General features: G+C 36.7%; 1 protein-coding gene across 4 annotated transcripts in view; it reads left to right on the top strand.

Moving 5' to 3' along the window:
* MPP7 (MAGUK p55 scaffold protein 7) overlaps positions 1-19,472 on the top strand; it is a 251,961-nt gene extending 232,489 nt beyond the window's left edge. For all 4 annotated transcript variants that reach the window (XM_008002649.3, XM_073018824.1, XM_073018823.1 and 1 more), the window contains 5 exons: positions 325-405; positions 10,979-11,072; positions 12,124-12,232; positions 14,094-14,237; positions 16,380-19,472. In XM_008002649.3, the coding sequence (XP_008000840.1) occupies positions 325-405; positions 10,979-11,072; positions 12,124-12,232; positions 14,094-14,237; positions 16,380-16,559 (608 nt within the window). In that variant the 3' untranslated portion in view covers positions 16,560-19,472. The remainder of the gene's footprint in view (positions 1-324; positions 406-10,978; positions 11,073-12,123; positions 12,233-14,093; positions 14,238-16,379) is intronic.
* Positions 19,473-20,381: the final 909 nt, after the last annotated feature.

Below are 20,381 nucleotides of genomic sequence, written 5' to 3'. Positions count from 1 at the left end.
TGATCTGCCCAACTCGGCCTCCCAAAGTGCTGGGATTACAGGCGTGAGTCACTGCACCCAGCCTGAATACTCTTGAATATATCTCATTTAAATATAAATCTTTCTATCCTTTTTGAGGAAAAGCTGAGGATTTCAATTGAAAAAGTAAAAAAGCAAAAAAAGAAATCTAGCGTTTTCTTAAGTTTGAGTTAACGGGAAATAATCTGTTTACTTAGGATGCAAAGCTGGATCCATGTTTTCAGTCTGTCTTAGAGACTTACGTCATTTTCAGAAATGTTTATGTGGTGTTTTCTCGATAATGGAGTTCTGTTATCTGTTTTTCAGGTCCTGTGGGAGTAGGGCTGAATGAACTGAAACGAAAGCTGCTGATCAGTGACACCCAGCACTATGGCGTGACAGTGCCCCGTGAGTTCTGCGCTATTCAGTGTTCCCATGACTACACTTACAATAATTTAAAATTTTTTAAAAAATCATTTACAAAAATTTGTTAACTTGTTTTTAAAATTTTTGGGGGTACATAGTAGGTATATATATTTATGGGGTACATGAGGTTTTTTTCTTTCTGAGACAGAGTCTCGCTCTGTTGCCAGGCTGGAGTGCAGTGGTGCTATCTCAGCTCACTGCAACCTCTGCCTCTTGGGTTCAAGCGATTCTCCTGCCACTCCCGAGTAGCTGGGAGTACAGGCACCGGCCACCACACCCAGCTAATTTTTTGTACTTTTAGTAGAGACAGGGTTTCACTATGTTGGCTGGGATGGTCTCGATCTCTTGAACTCATGATCCGTCTGCCTTGGCCTCCCAAAGTGCTGGGATTACAGGCGTGAACCACCACGCCCGGCTAAGATGTTCTGATACAGGAATGAAATGCTGAAATAAGCACATCATGGAGAATGCAGTATCCATTCCCTCAAGCCTTTATCCTTTAAGTTACAAACAATCCAATTACACTCATTATTTTAAAATATACAATTAAGTTGTATATTTATTGACTATAGTGACCCTGTTGTGCTATCAAATAGTAGATCTTCATTCTTTGTAACTGTTTAGTTTTTGTACTCATTAATAATGATTGCTTAATACTTCCCAAGCACGTATGGTATCAAGCAGTGTTCTGAACACTCACTCATCTAGATCTCCCAGCCTGCTTCAAGAAGTATAGAGTGACATTATCCCCATGTTACAGAGGAGGAAACCAAGGCAAAGTGGTTAAAGGATTTCCCCTAAATTACACAGATTTTTGGCAGAATATTTGTTAATCACAGCTTCCCTACTCTTAGGTTTTTACGCTGAATTTTAGTACACATATGACATCAAATTATTACTTACAAATTTTCTTCCAAATAAAAGTCTAACAATTCTGTTTCCTAAAATAAGTGCTAATGTTTTCCAGAGGTTTTCACCAGCTTTAAGATTAGAAGAATCAAATCACAGAGAGCTGAAGGAGACTTATTACAATATAAACCTTTCTTAATTACTTTTTATATGCAGTAATTGGCAGATAGTGTTAAATGGCCTTTTCGTGACTATATAGTTTAAATATGGTAAGCTTCTTTTTAGTACACAGAATTAGATTTATTTTTATAAAAGTAGTTTTTGTAGGCATTCTTACAAATAAAATGTGATGCTTGAAACATTTTGATCTGAAGAATAAAAGCCATTTGACTACTTAATATGTTGATATTAGAAAGCTGTCTAAAAGGCTAAATTGAAATGTTGGCCTTTTCAAGCGGTTTTAGTACTGTTTTAAAAAATTTACTTGTATATTGCCCTTAGCGATGTTCTCTAGTTTTGGAAGAGTTCAACTTTATTTTAAAATTATAGTTTTCTGTGACCTCAAGTTCCTTCTTTTTACTACATTTTTCCAAATTATTGTCTGTAATCATTTTCAGTCATAAGTTATAGGACTGCTGTTTTCTACCAACAGAGATGAAAGTTAATGAAAATGTGGAACTAGGCAGTTTCTTTTTTTTCCCCCTGTAGTTATTCACCTCTCTTACAAAAGCTGAATTCCAATGTATAAGTTGTTAGAAAATTTTACAAAATGATTTTTAAGCTTACAGGTGAGCAATTATAGAAGAGACCTAGAAGATGCAAAAACAGATTACAAAGAAAAAAACAAATTTTTAGACTTCCTACTGTGTATTCATCTCCTTTGTTGGTCTTAATTTTTGTAGCCTTGCCAGTCAAGTATAAGATGGTTGATATTATCTCTATTTCACAGAGAAGGAGATAGGGATGGATACGGATGGAAAGGATATGTTGACTTGGGTTCCGTAGGTGACAGGTGCACTTGGATTCGAAACCGGGTTTTTTCTGATACCAGTTCTCATGTTCTTCCTCCTATTTAACACCAGCAGTCCTTTAAAACTACAGACTATCTTTGTTGTATTCCACTAAATAGTCAAAACTGACTTCTTTTGAAGATGAGAAATATCCATAAGGCAATCTATCCCATGTAACACCCTATGAGAGATGTGTTATTACGGAAGGACCTAGGGCAACAAACACACTTTAGCCTCAATTTACCCAGCTGTTTAAATGTTTGCCTCTGAAGTTGTTACACAAGTTGACAATATTACAGAAAGGTTGTGGGGCTGGGACTCTCCAAAGAAATCCCCAAAGTAGTTATTTTTCACCCTGATTTGCTTTTAGACAGATGTTAATGTCAAAAGATCTTCATATAGTAATGTTTCGCAGGCTTGCCTGATGATAAGAATCTCTTAAGAGTTCTACAAGAAGATATGCCCAAGAATCTGTATTTATATAGCAGGTGTTTCTTGATATCAGACATGTTTGGAAAATACAGCAAACCAGGGTGATTTAATTAATTAAAGAACAATATATTTTAAGAGTCATTTTAGAATTTCAGATAGTTTTGCTTTCTAAAATACTTTGGGCAGTCTTGAATATTGGAGAAAAGTGATTGCTTTGATTATACCACCAGTATTGTTTGATGTTTATTTCTGTAATTCTCTTTTTGAAAGCATGTATTACATATCCACCAGCAAAAGTTATGGAGCAAAGGAACTCCTGCACATTGCTGATGGGAATGTAAATCAACACAATCATTTTGGAAAACTAAGTAGCAGTGGCCACCAAAGCTGAGCAAACATATACCCTTGACCCAGCAATCCCGGTCCTACTGTACACCCAGTGGAAATGCATAAGTACATTCACCAAAAGACACGTACTGAGATATTCTTAGCCATTATTCATAAGTGCTCAGAACTGGAAACTACCCCAATGCTTATCATTTGAATGGATAAGCAGAATGGAGAAGTATAGCACATGCATACAATGTAATACTGTAATGCAATGAGAATGAACAATCTGCAACTGCATGCAACAGTAAGAATGAATCTCGCAAATGTGTTGAACAAAAGGAGGCAGATACAAAAGAATGAATGAGACAGTATGATTTCATTTTTATAATTGCAGTAAAGGCAACGTTCATGTGTGCTGTTAGAAATCTCAAGGAGTTGGGTTAGAATGGGAACCCAAGAGGTGATTCTGGGGTGCTAGCAATTTTCTGCTTCTTGTTAGAGTGCTGGCTCCATGGGGGTGTTAAACGGGTGAAAAGTAAGGAAGATATATACACTTTTATGTGTATATATGAGTTATTGTATCATACTCAGGCTTTTAAATGTTAAAAAGAAAAAATAGTTTATTAACTGTGGTTTGCTGATTTTCTGGTCTTCCTAAAGTGCTATAGTTATGTAAATATTTCAAGAGGAAGCTAAGTGATTTTACATAGGACATCTCTGTACTGTTTTTGTAACTACTTGTGAATTTGTAATTACCTTAATTTTAAAAAATTATTTAAAGGGATGCTAAATCAGGTACTCGAGCTAAAATGGCTGAATGAGCTATATGAAATGTTTAAAAATTATCCTTGTGATAATATTAAACGTTCAAAGTTGCTTTTCAAGAAAGTGGTGGCTGAAACCCTTGTTTTTTGCCTTTTGCTCCTCTGTGGAAAGTTTCTTATTGATTGATTGATTGTAGAGATGGAGTCTCACTACATTGCCCAGGCTAATCTCAAACTCCTGGCCTCAGGTGATCCTCCTGCCTCAGCCTCCCAAAGTGCTGAGATTACAGGTGTGAGCCACCATGCCCAGCCTGTGGGAAATTTCCTCCTTGAAAAGCAACATCAACATTGTTTTAAGGCTATATAGGTTATCATCAATAAATCTGAATGACTATTAATACAACCAGTCAAAAGGGTCTCTTGTGCATTAAATTAAAATAAAATAGGTAACAAGAAGTATTACGGTAGACATCAAATACTTGATGGATTCCAAAATCTGTGTAGTCTAGAATTTGGGCATTCTTAGTCAACCACATCTATTAATCACTTTCTGTGGTTCTCAGAAAGATGTATATTGCAGTTTTTGTATTTTTGTAGGTTTTAAAGCATCCATGTTCTAGACAACTTCTTTGTCCATAGGATACTTCCCTTGAATTCTCTTTTTCTTTTTTATAAAAAAGGCATTATAACTAGGGTACCAGTTAAAATTTTTTTTTTTCCTGTCTCCCCAGGACAGCTATTTTGGGATATTTTGGGGAAGTGGGAAGAGGGCTCCTATTTTGTTTTCTATTTTGCCTTAACTGGTGTACACAGTGGGTACTCAGTGAGCTGTGATGAAGTCCTGCCTGCCTTGTGGTTAATAGGCACATCTTTCCCTTGGAATCTCCTTCTCATAAGAATTTCAGATCTCTTATTCAGGATTCCTCGTTGTGAATGAGTTCATGAGGTTCCTGTGGAACTCATTACAATTAGGCACTGACATTCTTCGTCGGTAAAATAACATCAGACCGAGGTAATTCGGGTTGATTATGATAAGCAAACAATTTGGTTGTAGACACATTACCTTTTAAATGCATGTGGCAATGTCATAAATGTCTTGTTCAATTACCCCTTGATGTGGTTCTAAAAATATTTTAACCCTGCTGTGGGATGCCCTGTGTCAGGGAAGTGATCTTTCAACCATGTGTTGCAGATTTTCAACCAAAGTGTCCTGCCATCATAATTGAATAAAGACAATCTTTTCTCTGTCCATAAGAAAGAAATCAATGCACAGAAAATTCTCAATTTTGATTTTCAACAATACTTTTTACTTAGGCCTACTATTTGCTGAAGGAACACTAGCAAATAACAACAACAAAATTGGTTAAGTAATAATAAATGAATATTAAGCCTAAACTCCAAAGTAGGGCATTATACTAATTTTAATATCTCTCACATTCTTGGATATTAATTGTGTTATATACACTCAGTAGGGTATTTTTCTGCTGTAAAACTTTAGTCTTTGTGATAGAATACAGTGTACCTGTTTAGAATACAGTATGCCAGTACTTCATGCTGTTCCTGTAAAGAGTGTGACATTTCATTTTAAAGACTAACACTACCTCTTGGTGCACCACCTGCAGAACAGGTATGAAAAACTGTTTCAAGAGACCTAAGCATTGTATTAAAATATTGTTGCTAACTAAATAAAAGGGAATTAAACTTTGGGATATAATTTAAATTAGTTGGATTTCATAAATTCATTACTTTTTCTATTAAGTTATATTTCCCCTTCTTCTCAGATTCTTTTTATAAAATCAAGATGTAATTGGAATAAACAGCATATATTTAAAATGTACAATCACATCAGTTTTAGCATCTGCATACACATGTGAAAACATCACCACAGCCAACATAATGAATGTTTCCATCTCAAAAAATTTCCATGTGCCCTTCATAATCCAGCCTTCCACCCTGTTCCCAGGCAACCACTGATCTGTATTCTGTCACTATAGATTATTTGAAATGATTTAGTATGTTATCTAAATAGGATTATACAGTATGCATCCATTTTTGCCAGACTTTTTCCACTCAGCATAATGAAAGATTTACCCATGTTGTTTCCTACATCAATAATTCATTCTTTTTCATCCCTTTTCATTCTGAATAGCATTTCATTGTATAGAAATACTACCATTTGTCTATCCATGCACCTGTTGATGAATATTTAGGGGTTTCTTCCTCTACCCCCATTTTTGGCTATGGTAAATAAAGTTATTACAAGGTTTTTATACAAGTCTTTTGACAAATAATGTTTTTGTTTCTCTTGGCTAAACAAGTAGGAGTGGAATGGTGAGGCCATATGGCTTAATTTTTTGAGAAACTACTAAACTGATTTCCAAAGTGGTTATACCATCTTACAAACCACCAGTAGCATATGTGAACTCCAGGTGCTCCACATCCTTGCCAACACTTGCTGTAGTCAGCCTTCTAAATTTTTGTCAGTGTAGTAAGTACGTAGTGGTATCTCGTACTTCAGTTTGCCTTAACTAATGACTAGCATGATTTTATGCAGCAGTCCCCAACCTTTTTGGCACCAGGGACCAGTTTCGTAGAAGACAATTTTTCCACAGACAGGGCAGGAGGGGATGGTGTCAGGATGAAACTGTTCCACCTCAGATCATCAGGCATTAGATTCTCATAAGGAGTGCCTAATCTAGGTTTCTCACACGTGCAGTGCACAACTGGGTTCGTGCTCCTTTTTTTTTTTTTTTTTTTTTTTTTTGAGATGGAGTCTCGCTCTGTCACCCAGGCTGGAGTGCAGTGGCTGGATCTCAGCTCACTGCAAGCTCCGCTTCCCGGGTTTACGCCATTCTCCTGCCTCAGCCTCCCAAGTAGCTGGGACTACAGGCGCCCGCCACCTCGCCCTGCTAGTTTTTTGTATTTTTTAGTAGAGACGAGGTTTCACCGGGTTAGCCAGGATGATCTCGATCTCCTGACCTCGTGATCTGCCCATCTCGGCCTCCCAAAGTGCTGGGATTACAGGCTTGCACCACCGCACCCGGCGGGTTCGTGCTCCTAATGCCACTGCTGATCTGATAGGAGGAGGAGCTCAGATGGTGATGCTCCCTTGCCTGCCTGCTGCTCACCTTCTGTGTGGCCTGGTTCCTTACAGGCCACAGACTGGTGTGACCTGGGGATTAGGGACCCCCGATCTTCTCTGGTAAAGTGTGTATTCAAATCTTTTGACTTTTTTTTTTTTTTTCTTTTTTGAGACAAAGTCTTGCTCTGTTGCCCAGGCTGAAGTGCAGTGTTGTGATCTTGGCTCACTCCAACCTCCACCTCCTGGGTTCAAGTGATTCTCCCATCTCAGCCTCCCGAGTAGCTGGGATTACAGGTGTGTGCACCATGAAGCCCGACTAATTTTTATATTTATAGTAGAGATGGGGTTTCAATCTATTGACCAGGCTGGTTTCGAGCTCCTGGCCTCAAGTGATCCACCTGCCTCAGCCTCCCAAAGTGTGAGATTACAGGTGTGAGGCACTGTGCCTGGCCCATTTGTAAAAAGTGGACTGTCTCGTTACTGAGTTTTGAGAGTTCTTTACATTCTCTTGGATACATGTTCTTCATCTGATAAATGTGTTACACATATTTCCTTGCAGTCTGTGGCTGACCTTTTCATTTTTTTTAATGGTGTCTTTTAAAAAGCAAAAGTTTAATTTTGATGAAATCTAATTTATCATTTTTTCTTTTATGTTTTATAATTTTTCTGTTCTATGTAAAAGTTATTTGCTATCTCAAGGTTGCAAAGACATTCTCCTGTTTTCTTCTGGAAGTTTTACAGTTTTAGGTTTTATATTTAGGTCTTGACCCATTTCAAGTTATTTTTCGTGTTGTTACTTAGCAGACTTGCCTTGATCCTGATCTCAGGGGAAAACAGCTCCATCTTTTACCGTTAATATAACGTTGGCTTTATCAGTTTGAGGACATTCCTGTTACTCCTAGTTTGCTGAGACTGTCGCAAATGGTGTCGAAGTTTTTAAAAAATGCTTTCTCTGCATACGTTGAGATGATTGTTTCGTCTGCCATTATTCTCTTAATGTTGTGAATTCTAATGCTTTTCTAATTTTTTTTTTTTTTTTTTTTTTGAGGCGGAGTCTCACTCTGTCACCCAGGCTGGAGTGCAGTGGCCGGATCTCACAGCTCACTGCAAGCTCCGTCTCCCAGGTTCACGCCATTCTCCTGCTTCAGCCTCCCGAGTAGCTGGGACTACAGGCGCCCGCCACCTCGCCTGGCTAGTTTTTTGTATTTTTTTAGTAGAGACGGAGTTTCATCGGGTTAGCCAGGATGGTCTCGATCTCCTGACCTCATGATCCGCCCGTCTCGGCCTCCCAAAGTGCCAACCTTTGGGGGTGTGTGTGTGTATGTGTGTTTGTGTGTGTGTGTGTGTGTATTTACTATGGAAATGATTGAATTTAAGTTACTATTATTTGTTTTCTGTTTGTCTCTTCTGTATTTTATTGTATTTTTCTTCTTTTTCTGTCTTCTTTTGGATTATTTTGGTGTTTTTTAGTTTCCATTTTAATCTACCCGTTGACTCCCTGGTGGTATCACTGGGTTAGTTTTTTACTGGTTGCTCTAAATATTAAAGTATGCATATCTAACCATTCATGATCTGCTTGCAGTTTAACTTGGTGTATTTCACATAAAATACGGAAACCTGGCAGCCATTTAAGACCCTTCCCCCAGTCTAATCTTTTTGTTTTAGGTGTCAAATGTATTATATTTGCATACATTGAAAACTCTATCAGACAATATTATAACTTTTCTTTAAAAGAGTCATATATGTCTTAGTGAACTTAAAAGGAAAAAAGTAGACTTTTACATTTACACAATTATTTGTTCTTTCTTCATTCCTGAATACAGAAGTTTCCTTCTTATCACTTCTCTTCAGCCTAAAACACTTCCCTGAATATTTCTTTTAGAACGGTCGGCTGTGAATTCTATTAGTTTCTTTGCCTTTATTCTTGAAACACATTTTGATTAAGTCTTTTCCTTCAGTGCTTTAAAGATATTATTTTATTGATTTCTTATTTTTATGATTTATAATAAGAAATCTGTGACAGTTTAAATCATTATTCACTTATGTGTTCTGTGTTTTTTCCTAGCTGCTTTGAGATTTTTTATTTATCTTTGGCTTTTAATAGTTTGATTATAATGTGTGTAGGCATAGTTTTTCCCTTCTGAGTGTATCCTGTTTGGGATTTGCTGAGCTGCTGAAATTGGTAAGTTTATATATTTCACCAAATTATAGAAGTTTGGGGCCTTTATTTTTTCAAACATATTTTTCTGCCCCAATTTCTTCTTTCCTATCCTTCTAGTACTCCTATGACATATATGTTTTCTCATAGGTCCCTGGAGTTCTATCTATATATTTTTAATCTTGTTGTTGTTGTTTAGATTATATAATTTTATTGCTCTGTCTTCAAGTTCACTGGCTTTTTTTGGTCATTCTGTTATTGGGCCCATCTAGTGATTTGTTTCTATTGGATATTTTTATTTTTCAGTTCTACAGTTTCTATTTGTTTTTTCTTTATAGTTTCTTTTCCTCTGCTAAGAATTTATATTTTTGTTCAATTCAAGTATATTTTCCCTTACCTTTTCAAGCATAGTTATGGTACCTGCTTGAAAGACTTTGTCTAATCTAACTTCCAGGTCATTCAGGGTTGCCATCTATTATCTTTCCCCTTGAAAATTGGTCATTTCTTTTTTCTTTTTTTTTTTTTTTTTTGGTTCTTTCATGTTGAATAATTTCAGATTGCATTTTGGACATTGCAAATATAATGTTGTATTAACACTAGGTCTTGTTACAATATTCTGCAGAATGTTGATGTTTTTATTTTAGCTTCCAGCTTCTTTTATCTCACTTACCTTTGTTATATTGATTTGGGTCTGTTAGGGTGCAAGGATTAGTCTAAGACTTGTGTCCATGGTTCAGATCTCAGCTCAGTTCTTTATGCCTTTTCTTCATTGGCTTAGATATGTTTTGTGCTACTGTTATTCTGGGGTTAGGCTGAGACCTGTGCATCCCACTCTCAGTTCACTTCATGAAGCCTTTGCCATGCTAGTTTGAGTTTGAACTGCATGTATATAGCACAGAGGGGCTTCTTAGACTATTGTTGACTCATATACAGAATTAAAGTATTTTCTTCTCTGGCTTTCTTGTCTCCTGGATTTCCTCCACACTTTTCAACCCACAGGGACTTTCCCCCCCCCGCCCTGCCCCCCTGGTTCTTTGCACCAAAACGTTAGAACTTCTATTGGTATTTAGCTGCAGATTCTACCATGCTGCTCTGTGAAGAGTTCCCACCCTTGGGGCAAAGCTAAGAGGAAAATAAAGTTAAACTCCTCCCCATGCAGTTTGACTCCCCTCTACAGTCTACCTGCTTTACTTATTTTCAAAGTGTTCAGGTCGTTTCTTAGCATCCATAGTTTTTAGTTGGGATCTGCAGGAAGGATGGCCTGTAGTGGGTTTACATTTGCCATCCTTGGGCTTTGTTCTTGTTGTCGCTTTAATGAATCCTATATTTTCTGCTCTATTTTAATTCATTAATAAACAGTCAGGCAAGATTACTGAAAGGTTAGAAGTTCAATAGTGTTCTAAGATGATGCTATTTATCACTTTGCAAAGGAGGAATGAGTAGCACACAGAAGTATTTGGCTTCACTTGACTGGTAAAACAAAACTTTGATTGCATACCCACTATGTTCCATGAGAGGAAGAGAGTCAAACAGTTTCAGAGTTTACCTAACAACTTAGTAGTTAATAGATTTGCTTTAATGAATAAAGATTAATAAAGATAATAAGCATATTATTTGCAAAAAAGGTTTTTTCCCTCAGGAGTTTAAATACCACTCTTATATCAGGTTACAGAGCCTTCAAAATAGCGAATAATAGCAGAGACATACAATGCAATTAACTTTTTAATCCATCTTCAATCAATATAATTTTAATAACAGTGGGAAATCTGGATTTATAACAGCTTACCATATTTTATGAGCTAATTTGCTTTTTAAGTACATTTTTAACTCCTGTTGAAAAAACTAATTAAATACACTTGATTTCTTTTTTAGTATTTTCCTTAAGGTGGCTGATATGGGCTTTTCTCAACTCCTTTTCATTAAATCGTAGATACTACCAGAGCAAGAAGAAGCCAGGAGAGTGATGGTGTTGAATACATTTTCATTTCCAAGCATTTGTTTGAGACAGATGTACAAAATAACAAGTATGTGGACACTTTTGAGAATTTTCATGCAACTGTTTTTTTATAAGCACATGCCTGTCCAGTTTTAGACAACTGAGAGTTCTCCTCCATTTTAAATGTATTTTAATTATCATAATAATATTTGAAACAGCTGAAAAGGCAATCATTTGGTTGATAATTATTGTTAATCTTCACCTCTAATTTTTAGTAACCTAGATTTGCTTCATTTCTATAAAATGTATAGACACTGTTTTGCAGAATGAGGGAAGGTTGTAAGTGTCTTATTGTGACCTCCTTCTGGCCCACTAATTGAATCTTAACATATAATTTGGATTGAATTTTACTTCAAAAACTAATGAACAACTGGGTAGTATATCACGAGCTCCAGCATCTGCTTCACACACCTGCATCTCATTCTCTCATTGGCTCTTCAAAAAATTGAAATGCTGATAATAAACTTGCTGGTACCATCTCCTCTAGCTAGCTCCAAGCCCACCCCAGTGCCCCCTGCCCAGGTTTTCCATCTGCTGAGGCACGAATATTTTAGGGCATCAGAAGCAATATGTGTTTTAATGCAGGATTATGGGATTTTATTGAAACATCGAAATGCTTTTCTCGCGTTTGGCGCAGTGATTGTGTTTTTATAGCACATGATCGACTGCCCTGGCTCCATTAGCCACCACCCAGTGCCTCTAGTTCTGAAGCCGGGCTGGGTTACTCTGTAGCGTGCAATGAAATTCCAGTAGTTTCTATTGTTTGGCTTATTCACCATTTTATTGCATTGCATTAGTTCTGAAAAAAAAAGGGGGTGATGGAAAACATTAGAGCCCTACTAGACTAAAGTACTTTTTTTCTGTTTAAGTGTAATTTAAGCAAGTGTTACTGATTTGAAAATGTAAAATAAAAGATTTTTAAAAAACTGACATTTTGAAATACTTGGCTCTATTTATATTATTAAACACAGTTAAAAAAAATTACATGTTCAGCAGAAATGTCTTTTACCTATGAATTTAACTTGCCACCTATAATTTTTAAATTCACAAATGATTCTGATGCATCTAATTTTTTACAGGTTTATTGAATATGGAGAATATAAAAACAACTACTATGGCACAAGCATAGACTCAGTTCGGTCTGTCCTTGCTAAAAACAAAGTTTGTTTGTTGGATGTTCAGCCTCATGTAAGTAAACAATGAACTATTCAATACCCTCCTGACCCATGTCATCTACAGCACCTCATGTGAGCATTTCAATATGAAATAAATAAAAAGTCAACCCCCTTTTGGCTATATGTGGCTTTTCTGAGATGGCAAAAGCATTTAAATATAATTTGAGACATGTTTGGTGGAAAAAAAGAAAAGCCCATAATATTATTAGAAAGAGAAGTGGAGGAAGCTCCAAGACCTGTGTTTGTAACTCTTATTTATATTCAGTTATTGTCAAGTAAAGTAACTCTTAGATATTTCTATCTATTCTGTATTTTTTAAGAATACATCACATTGTTACATGCATAATGCATTCTTATGTGTTATGTATTAGTAACAGTGTCTATAATTTTTAACAATGGACATTTTGGTTCCAAGTCTTTGACTTGAGTTCTGTATATATCCTAGCAAATAACCCCCCACTAGAACTGAAGGGCATTTTGCAGGAAATGTACTGAATGAAAGCCCCATTGTGTTGCCATATCTGCATCTGTGATCCTGGAAACTCTGTTGTGAACATTCTGAACTGAGAATTTCAGTGGATGAAGCCATTCAATTCCCTATCAGCCCATACATCTTCTAGTAGATGCCCAGTCCACAGCATTTTCCTCATCCCCCAGGGACCATGGTTTCTCCTCCCACTGATAGCTGTACCCTGGGGTGCAAAACCTCCAAATGGTAGAATGACCTGCAGAAGCCCTTTGCACCTCTAAAGGAGGATGAATCTGGAGTAAAAGGGTTTCAAGAATCAGGAAGGCTGCCTCGTGACTTGGGCACTGTGTCAGTCCCTTATTGCACTGCTATGAAGAAATACCTGAGACTGGGTAATTTATTTAAAAAAAAAAAAAGAGGTTTAATTGGCTCACGGCTCTGCAGACTGTACAGGAAGCATGATGCTGGTATCTGCTCAGCTCTGGGGAGGCCTCAGGAAACTTACAATCATGGCGGAAGGCAAAGGAGGGGTGAGCACTTCACATGGCCAGAGCAGGAGGAAGAGAGAGAGAGAGGAGCAAAGTGCCACACACTTTTAAACAACCAGGTCTCACAAGAACTGACTATTGTGATGAGAGCAACAAGGGGGATGGTGTTAAACCCCGGGAAACTGCCCCTATGATTCAGTCACATCCCACCAGGCTGCACCACCAGCAGTAGGGATTACATTACAACATGAGATTTGGGTGCGGACACAGATCCAAACCATATCAGGCACAACAGTGAATGGGACAGTCCTGCTTCTGCAGAGCTTCTCTGCTGGTGTCCCGGGTCCAGTTGCTCTCAGATTCCCACAGTGTAGTATCAGCTCATGAAGAATAGCTTTCAACTCTCACCCTTGATTATAGATGGGTCCCCAGAAGTATCGAGTATAGAACATCAACGATTTGATGAAGGAATGTGAACAGGCATCATGGAGAACAGGAGGCTGCCCTTGTAGGGCACTCTGAAGGATAGGGCGAAAGAGGAGAACTCCTGCCTGAAATCAGGAAGGGGCTTAAAAGGGATGGTTGGAAGACATTAATGGACAGAGGGTTATTTAACTCATCACACCTTCGGGGTATTTGATCTAAAAACCAGTTTTGTGGTTTTTTTAGTCACTTCTGTTCAATGTTAATTATGATGTATTTCAGGACATTTTTAAATGCCAAGTTACATTCCCCAGCTTCTTTTCAGAAGTGTTTGTTACATTTAATTGTCAACAGTTAATTGAATAATAGTATATTGAAAGGACTACTGATCTTAATTAAAGAATAATTTTGAGGAATTTTCTCCTTAGAAAGAAAATTCAGTAATTCATGATGCTATGGAGAAATGTGAGAAAACTTTCTTTTCTTCCTTGTAGACAGTGAAGCATTTAAGGACACTAGAATTTAAGCCCTATGTGATATTTATAAAGCCTCCATCAATAGAGCGTTTGAGAGAAACAAGAAAAAATGCAAAGATTATTTCAAGCAGAGATGACCAAGGTGCTGCAAAGCCCTTCACAGTAAGTATAGTGATACTTGGGGGCCAGGTGTGGTGGCTCACACCTGTAATCCTAGCACTTTGGGAGGCTGAAGCAGGAGGATCACTTGAGTCCGGGAGTTCAAGACCAACCTGGCCAACATGGTGAAACCCCATCTCTACAAAAAATATGAAAATTAGCCAGGCATGATGGTTGCACACCTGTAGTCCCAGCTACTTGGGAGGCGGAGGTGGGAAGATCACAAGAACCTCAGGAGACTGAGAGTGCAGTGAGTGAGATCACACCGCTGCACTCCAGCCTCGGTGACAGTGAGACCCTGTCTCAACAACAACCACAAAAAGCTTGGAGATAAGATGTAAGCAGTAGATACAATGTAAGATACAGTTGTATATATGAAAACATATATACAGCTGCATATACTCAGGAAGAGTATAATAGATAAAAAAAATCAGTAAGAGAATTGTATTTAGGTATGTACCTTTTGAACAGTTACACTTTTTGTGCTTCAGTGAATGGATCTTCATATTCTTTTGACTCAAAACTATTTTGTATGCTATTATGCATACATTTCATACTATTGTAGTCTGAACATTTGTATAACATCTAGACCAATTAATTTTCAGAGCAGCCTTATTTTTAAAGCTAAAAATACCATGAGTTACTGTTACTCATTAAGAGTCCAAATGAAAAATTTAATAATTTGCCTTGCTTCTCTCCTTGTCAATAATTATATTTAGCACAGCAAAAGAAAATCACTATTTTGGGGAGAGGATAAGTAGACCAATATTCCTCAGCAATAATATTTGTATTTTCTATGAGTGTTATTGGAAATGATGATTGTGGTATATTCATGACTATAATGGCTTCTGGCAAGACCTTTTATTGTTTTTGTTCTTAATCTTAATATATTCTACCTTTGGACCAAAAATCAAAAGCAAAGAAATTAAATGTCAAGAGCTTATTTTTTTCTTCCCCCTCTTAATTAGCTCATCATTAACTTTAGTCTATATTAATTTTTGAACTGTTCCTTGTGGTTACAAAATACAGATCACATTTCTGATTGCCAGCATATTTGATAAATACCTTTTTTTACATGCCAACAGTACATATCCATTCTGAGTAGGTACTGTCATACGTTGTTAGTTACTCAGGCTCTTGATCAACACCAAAATTAAATTTTCTGTCATCGTGAAATCTTATGTGACAATGAAATGCAGACTCAAATTATTTCAGCATGTTGCAACATAAAGATTTATTGTACTATTTAGACATTTTAAAGGTTTCTCAATGAAGATAAGAAAGGATAACATATTCTTAGGATTTGGCTCTCTTACATTTATGTTATATAGCCAACTAAAATACTTCCTGGCTTTAAAAATGTGAGACACGAAGGCTCTTGAAACACTTTTAATGAGACATCGAAAGAACATGGTAATCAGCCAGGTGCGGTGGCTCACGCCTGTGATCCCAGCACTTTGGGAGGCTGGGACAGGTGGATCACTTGAGGTCAGGAGTTCCAGACCAACCTGGCCAACATGGAGAAACTCTATCTCTACTGAAAATATAAAAATTATCCAGGCGTGGCGGCGCGCTTCTGTAATTCCAGCTACTCAGGAGACTGAGGCAGGAGCATAGGTTGGACCCGGGAGGCAGAGGTTGTGGTGAGCTGGGATTGTACCACTGTACCCCAACCTGGGTGACAGAGTGAGACTCTGTCTCAAAAGAAAAAACATGGTAATCATCCTTTTACAAATTTGTCCAACTCTGAAAAAGGAGTTTATATTATAAATTCCTTCCTATGAATAAGCATAAATAATGCAGCCAAAACATCAGAGTAAACAATTCTTTCCTCCAATAGCTATTTTAATACTGACATTTCCACATAATGATGACTTACTGACTCATTATCCTGCAATTCAGTTAAGGCAGGAGTTTTGACTCTTGCCAGAGTAGTTTTTTGTTACAAGCAAATCATAGAAATAGTATTAGAAATTGTGGCTTCTGAAGCACTTGTGGTTAAAGAGGATGACTTTTATTTCTGGCTGAGGGGAAAGACTGAACACAGAACAGCATTAGGTAAACCAATTGTAGAATGTTTGCATTGATGTGAAGTGAGGTAATGGCCTGGTTAACCAATTATTTTTTTAATACTTCCTTTTGTAGGAAGAAGATTTTCAAGAAATGATTAAATCTGCACAGATAATGGAAAGTCAATATGGTCATCTTTTTGACAAAATTATAATAAATGATGACCTCACCGTGGCATTCAATGAGCTCAAAACAACTTTTGACAAATTAGAGACAGAGACCCATTGGGTACCAGTGAGCTGGTTACATTCGTAACTAAGAGAAATTTCCATAATCGTCTTTTTTTATAGAGTGCATGATGAAATCAGTTACTGTTTTGGTAGGGGGTTTTTAAATCTATATCACTGTCATAGATGTACAATCTTGATTCAAGCTGAATGCTGGTTTTGTTTGTATCGTTTTACAGCCTTATTTCAAACACCATGTGTGAGTATAAGATCAGAAATCAAAATGTGCACGGTACTGTATTCTAAGCAAAACCTCAAACTTTCTGGTTGTCTTTAATACAGCTCTATCTCCAAGATGAGGCTGAAATTTTCAGAGAGACCTAGCTAGAGGCTTAGTGTGTATTAGAATTCAGCACTTCTGCTGGTCTCCGGTGTGGCTGCTGCCATTAAGTTTGAATGTTAGGCTGTTGAAGGTATCAATTCAGCAGCCATGAGCAGCTTCAGACAGACAGATCAGCTTTGCTCTTTCTGGGTGGATCATCACAGATTTAGCCGGGCAGGCAGTAAGGCGTCCTCCTACTATTCAAAAAGTATAGACTTTTTCTTACATATTTGCGATACGTTCACAGTGTGTGCATTTTAAAATAATTCTTAAAGAAGTAACTGAAATTTTACCTTGAGTGAATGACCTTCATAATATAGCTTGAGAAGTCCTTTTGAGTACCTGTCAGTGACTCAACAAACATTTAATAAGGAAAAGTAGACTTTAAACAGTTATTGTATATGTAACTAAAAGCCTTTTCTTGTGGGATTAATATTAGAATGGTAGTCTTGTGGCAAGAAATGATTACAAAGGAAATTTTTATTTGTAAATCCCCGGAAGACAATTTATGAAGTCACCCAAAATGTTATTTTAGCTAGTTTTGGATTTTTCTAATAAATTAGAAGGATTTCTATTCTAAAACATGTAAAACATGTTTTACATATTACTGATATGATTAAAGATTATTTTTCATCTATGTGCAATAGATCACCCCTCTCTTTAAATTGCTCTGAGATATATTTTAGAAAACTTTTCATGTAATGTTATTTCTTTGTCATCAAAATGACTGTTAACACTGTCCAGACACCATCCTAACCTTACCATTGTTAAAGAAGTTTAAGAAAGACTTTTATATTGTAAATATTTAGATGGGATCTCTCACTTTTCTTTGATACTACTGATTCTCAGCAAGTGAATTATATAGTTCAAAATGCTAGAAATGTCTATATGTTCTATAAGAGAAAGCATATCCTGCCATTCCTGCATGCAGTGAAGCCCTGCCAGTCGAAAATCATTGCATCTGTGACTTTCAAAGAGGAAAAAAAAATGTTATTTTTTGTTGATTTGTAAAGAGAGTTTAAATGTCATGTGAAAAAAATAGAATGTAGTAAAATTTTATATATTTATGAAATATTTGAAAGGCATATTTTTTTAAATATCAAATGGGGCTATTCATAAAATAAATTGATTGTATGTCAAGATGTCCTAATTTAAAAGAGTAGTTTTATAAATCATGGTCAACATTCCATGTAAATATTTGAGCTTTACACAGATAGATCCAAGTGCACGATCTGTGCACTGCACATTTAATAGCATTATTCACTGGTTTTCCTTCAGACTTGTCAAGTTCATATTAGAAACAGAGACAAAAACCACTCCAATGGCCTTGACATATAGTCACACCAAAATAGATAATCAGACGAAGTATTATATAACAACATGATCCAGACAGTGAGTTCTAAGTGTATTAATTAAATAGCAGAAATTTTGTTTTTAAAAAATGAAAGAGGGTTGCCAATCTGAAGTCTTAAGTAGATTGTTTGGGTAGCGTATTTCCTTCTTTGAACATTGTCTAAAATTTTCTATAAATCAAGACTTCTTGTACAAAGAATAATGGGAAATATGTAATAATTCAGGCAATCACCTGAGTAATTTAGGCAGTCCAAATTCTTTACCCTGAAATACCCACATTTAAAAAAAAAATTGCAGATAATTGCTTCAGTTATTTACTTTGGGGACAGAGATGTAGTGTAAAGTGGGAGAAACTGAGTCCTTTTATGGTGGTGGTAATAAGATGTTATAAAAATATAACATTTTAAAAAAGAAAGGTCCAGACCTTTGTTTATTTAAGGGCAGAGCTAGAACAATATTTTTTAAATAATGGGGGGAAAAAGAAGGCCCTTTGGCAATTTTAGAAATCAGGTAGTATACTTTTTTTTTTTTTTTTTTTTTTTGAGACAGGGTCTTGCTATGTTGCTCAGCTGGTCTTGAACTCCTGGGCTTAAGCAGTCCTCCTGCCTTGGCCTCCCAAAGTGCTGGGATTACAGGTGTGATCCACCGTGCCCAGCCTGTAGACATAGTCTTAAAAATGGTGTTTACATGGCCATCTTGATGCTTAGAAAGATACTTGATTAAAATTTAATAAGGCAGGGCCAACTCCGAGAGTGCATCGATAACGGCAGCAGAAAGGCCCTGAATTCTGAACTTTCTTCCCCCAGCCTCCTTCTCCAGCAAGGAGAATAGCACTCCTCCCTTCAGAAACCAGCTCCCTAAGTTGGAGTCACTATGTAAGAGAAGAGGAATGTTCACTTTTTAAAATTCATGTATTTAAAATTCAAGACCAAAAAGGAAATTCTGTACTCCTATTATTGACTATAGTCAATTAAACATAAAAAGGTGAAATAAAAATCTGATTTTTTGCCCTTATTTTACTGACCAATATGGAATTCTTGGTATCTCTAAGGCTGACCTTCCTGGTATTGTGTAATGATTGAATGTATCTAAACTGTAATAATTTGAAATTGACAAACCTTCTCAGACTTAACAAAACTATGTTCTTAAAATCTTTCTAAAGATACAGATTTTTATTATTTATTTTATTTTGACTAGGAAGGATTTATAAATAAATGTAATGAAAAATCTTTGATCTTAATAAAGTACCTTCAAACAATGTGTGTACTTACTTGAAAATTGTTTTTGCACTTGGATATTCTATTTTATTATACTACTGTTCTGATCTATTCCATTATATTATTTCCCATGGTAGAACAAATTCTATTTTCTACTGTGATATGAAGTGATGTAATTGAACTTGCCATGTCTAAAATTAAATTTCATGTTTTTTTCAGTCAAACACTGCTTTCATCAAGGCTGTTGGAGAGATGGAATTCACTAGTGTTGTTCTTACCCGTACAGTCCAGCAATTTAAAAATGTGGAGAACCTCAGTGGGAAGGAAGAATTAGGACCATCAATGATGGGAACACACCTCCCCCACTCCCCACCTTCTCTCCTCCTCCCCACTAGGGATCAGTGTCACACACATCCTCTTCCTGAGCTCCAGTTAGGCGAAACTCAGCTTTTACAACCGTGCATATAGGAACAAATTGTTACCTGCTATGCAAACTAGCTAGCATTGGCCTTGCTTCAGTCCTCGAGCCAGTTAGCCCCAGCTCTGCATCCACAGAAAGGTTGCTCTTAAGAGCATTTAAGAGCATGGGATCTGGAGTCAGAATTCTTCAGTTCACATTCTGGTTTTGCCTGTTTCCAGCTCTGCAGCCTTGGGAAAATCATTGAACCTCTCTGTTTTTCATTTTCTCATCAGAAAAAAATAGGGGTATGCCCATGGGATTGGTGTGGGCATGAAATGAAAGAATCCATGTATCCTTAGAACAAAACCTGGGACAAAATTGTTTAATAATTGTGAGCTCCTGTTGTATAATGGTCATTATCACGTCACACAATTTAAAAATAGCTGTGTAAGTATTCTCAACCACCCTACATAAACAGTTTCCCTATTAGTAAACCCACTGGAAGTTTACAATAAATAATTTATTAGAAGCTTTATTTTTTGTTTTTTTTAGATGGAG

Source organism: Chlorocebus sabaeus, chromosome 9, assembly GCF_047675955.1.
Source record: "Chlorocebus sabaeus isolate Y175 chromosome 9, mChlSab1.0.hap1, whole genome shotgun sequence".
Lineage (NCBI taxonomy): Eukaryota > Metazoa > Chordata > Mammalia > Primates > Cercopithecidae > Chlorocebus > Chlorocebus sabaeus.
The sequence above is the reverse complement of the archived record's forward strand: the minus strand, read 5'-3'. Positions and strand labels throughout refer to the sequence as shown.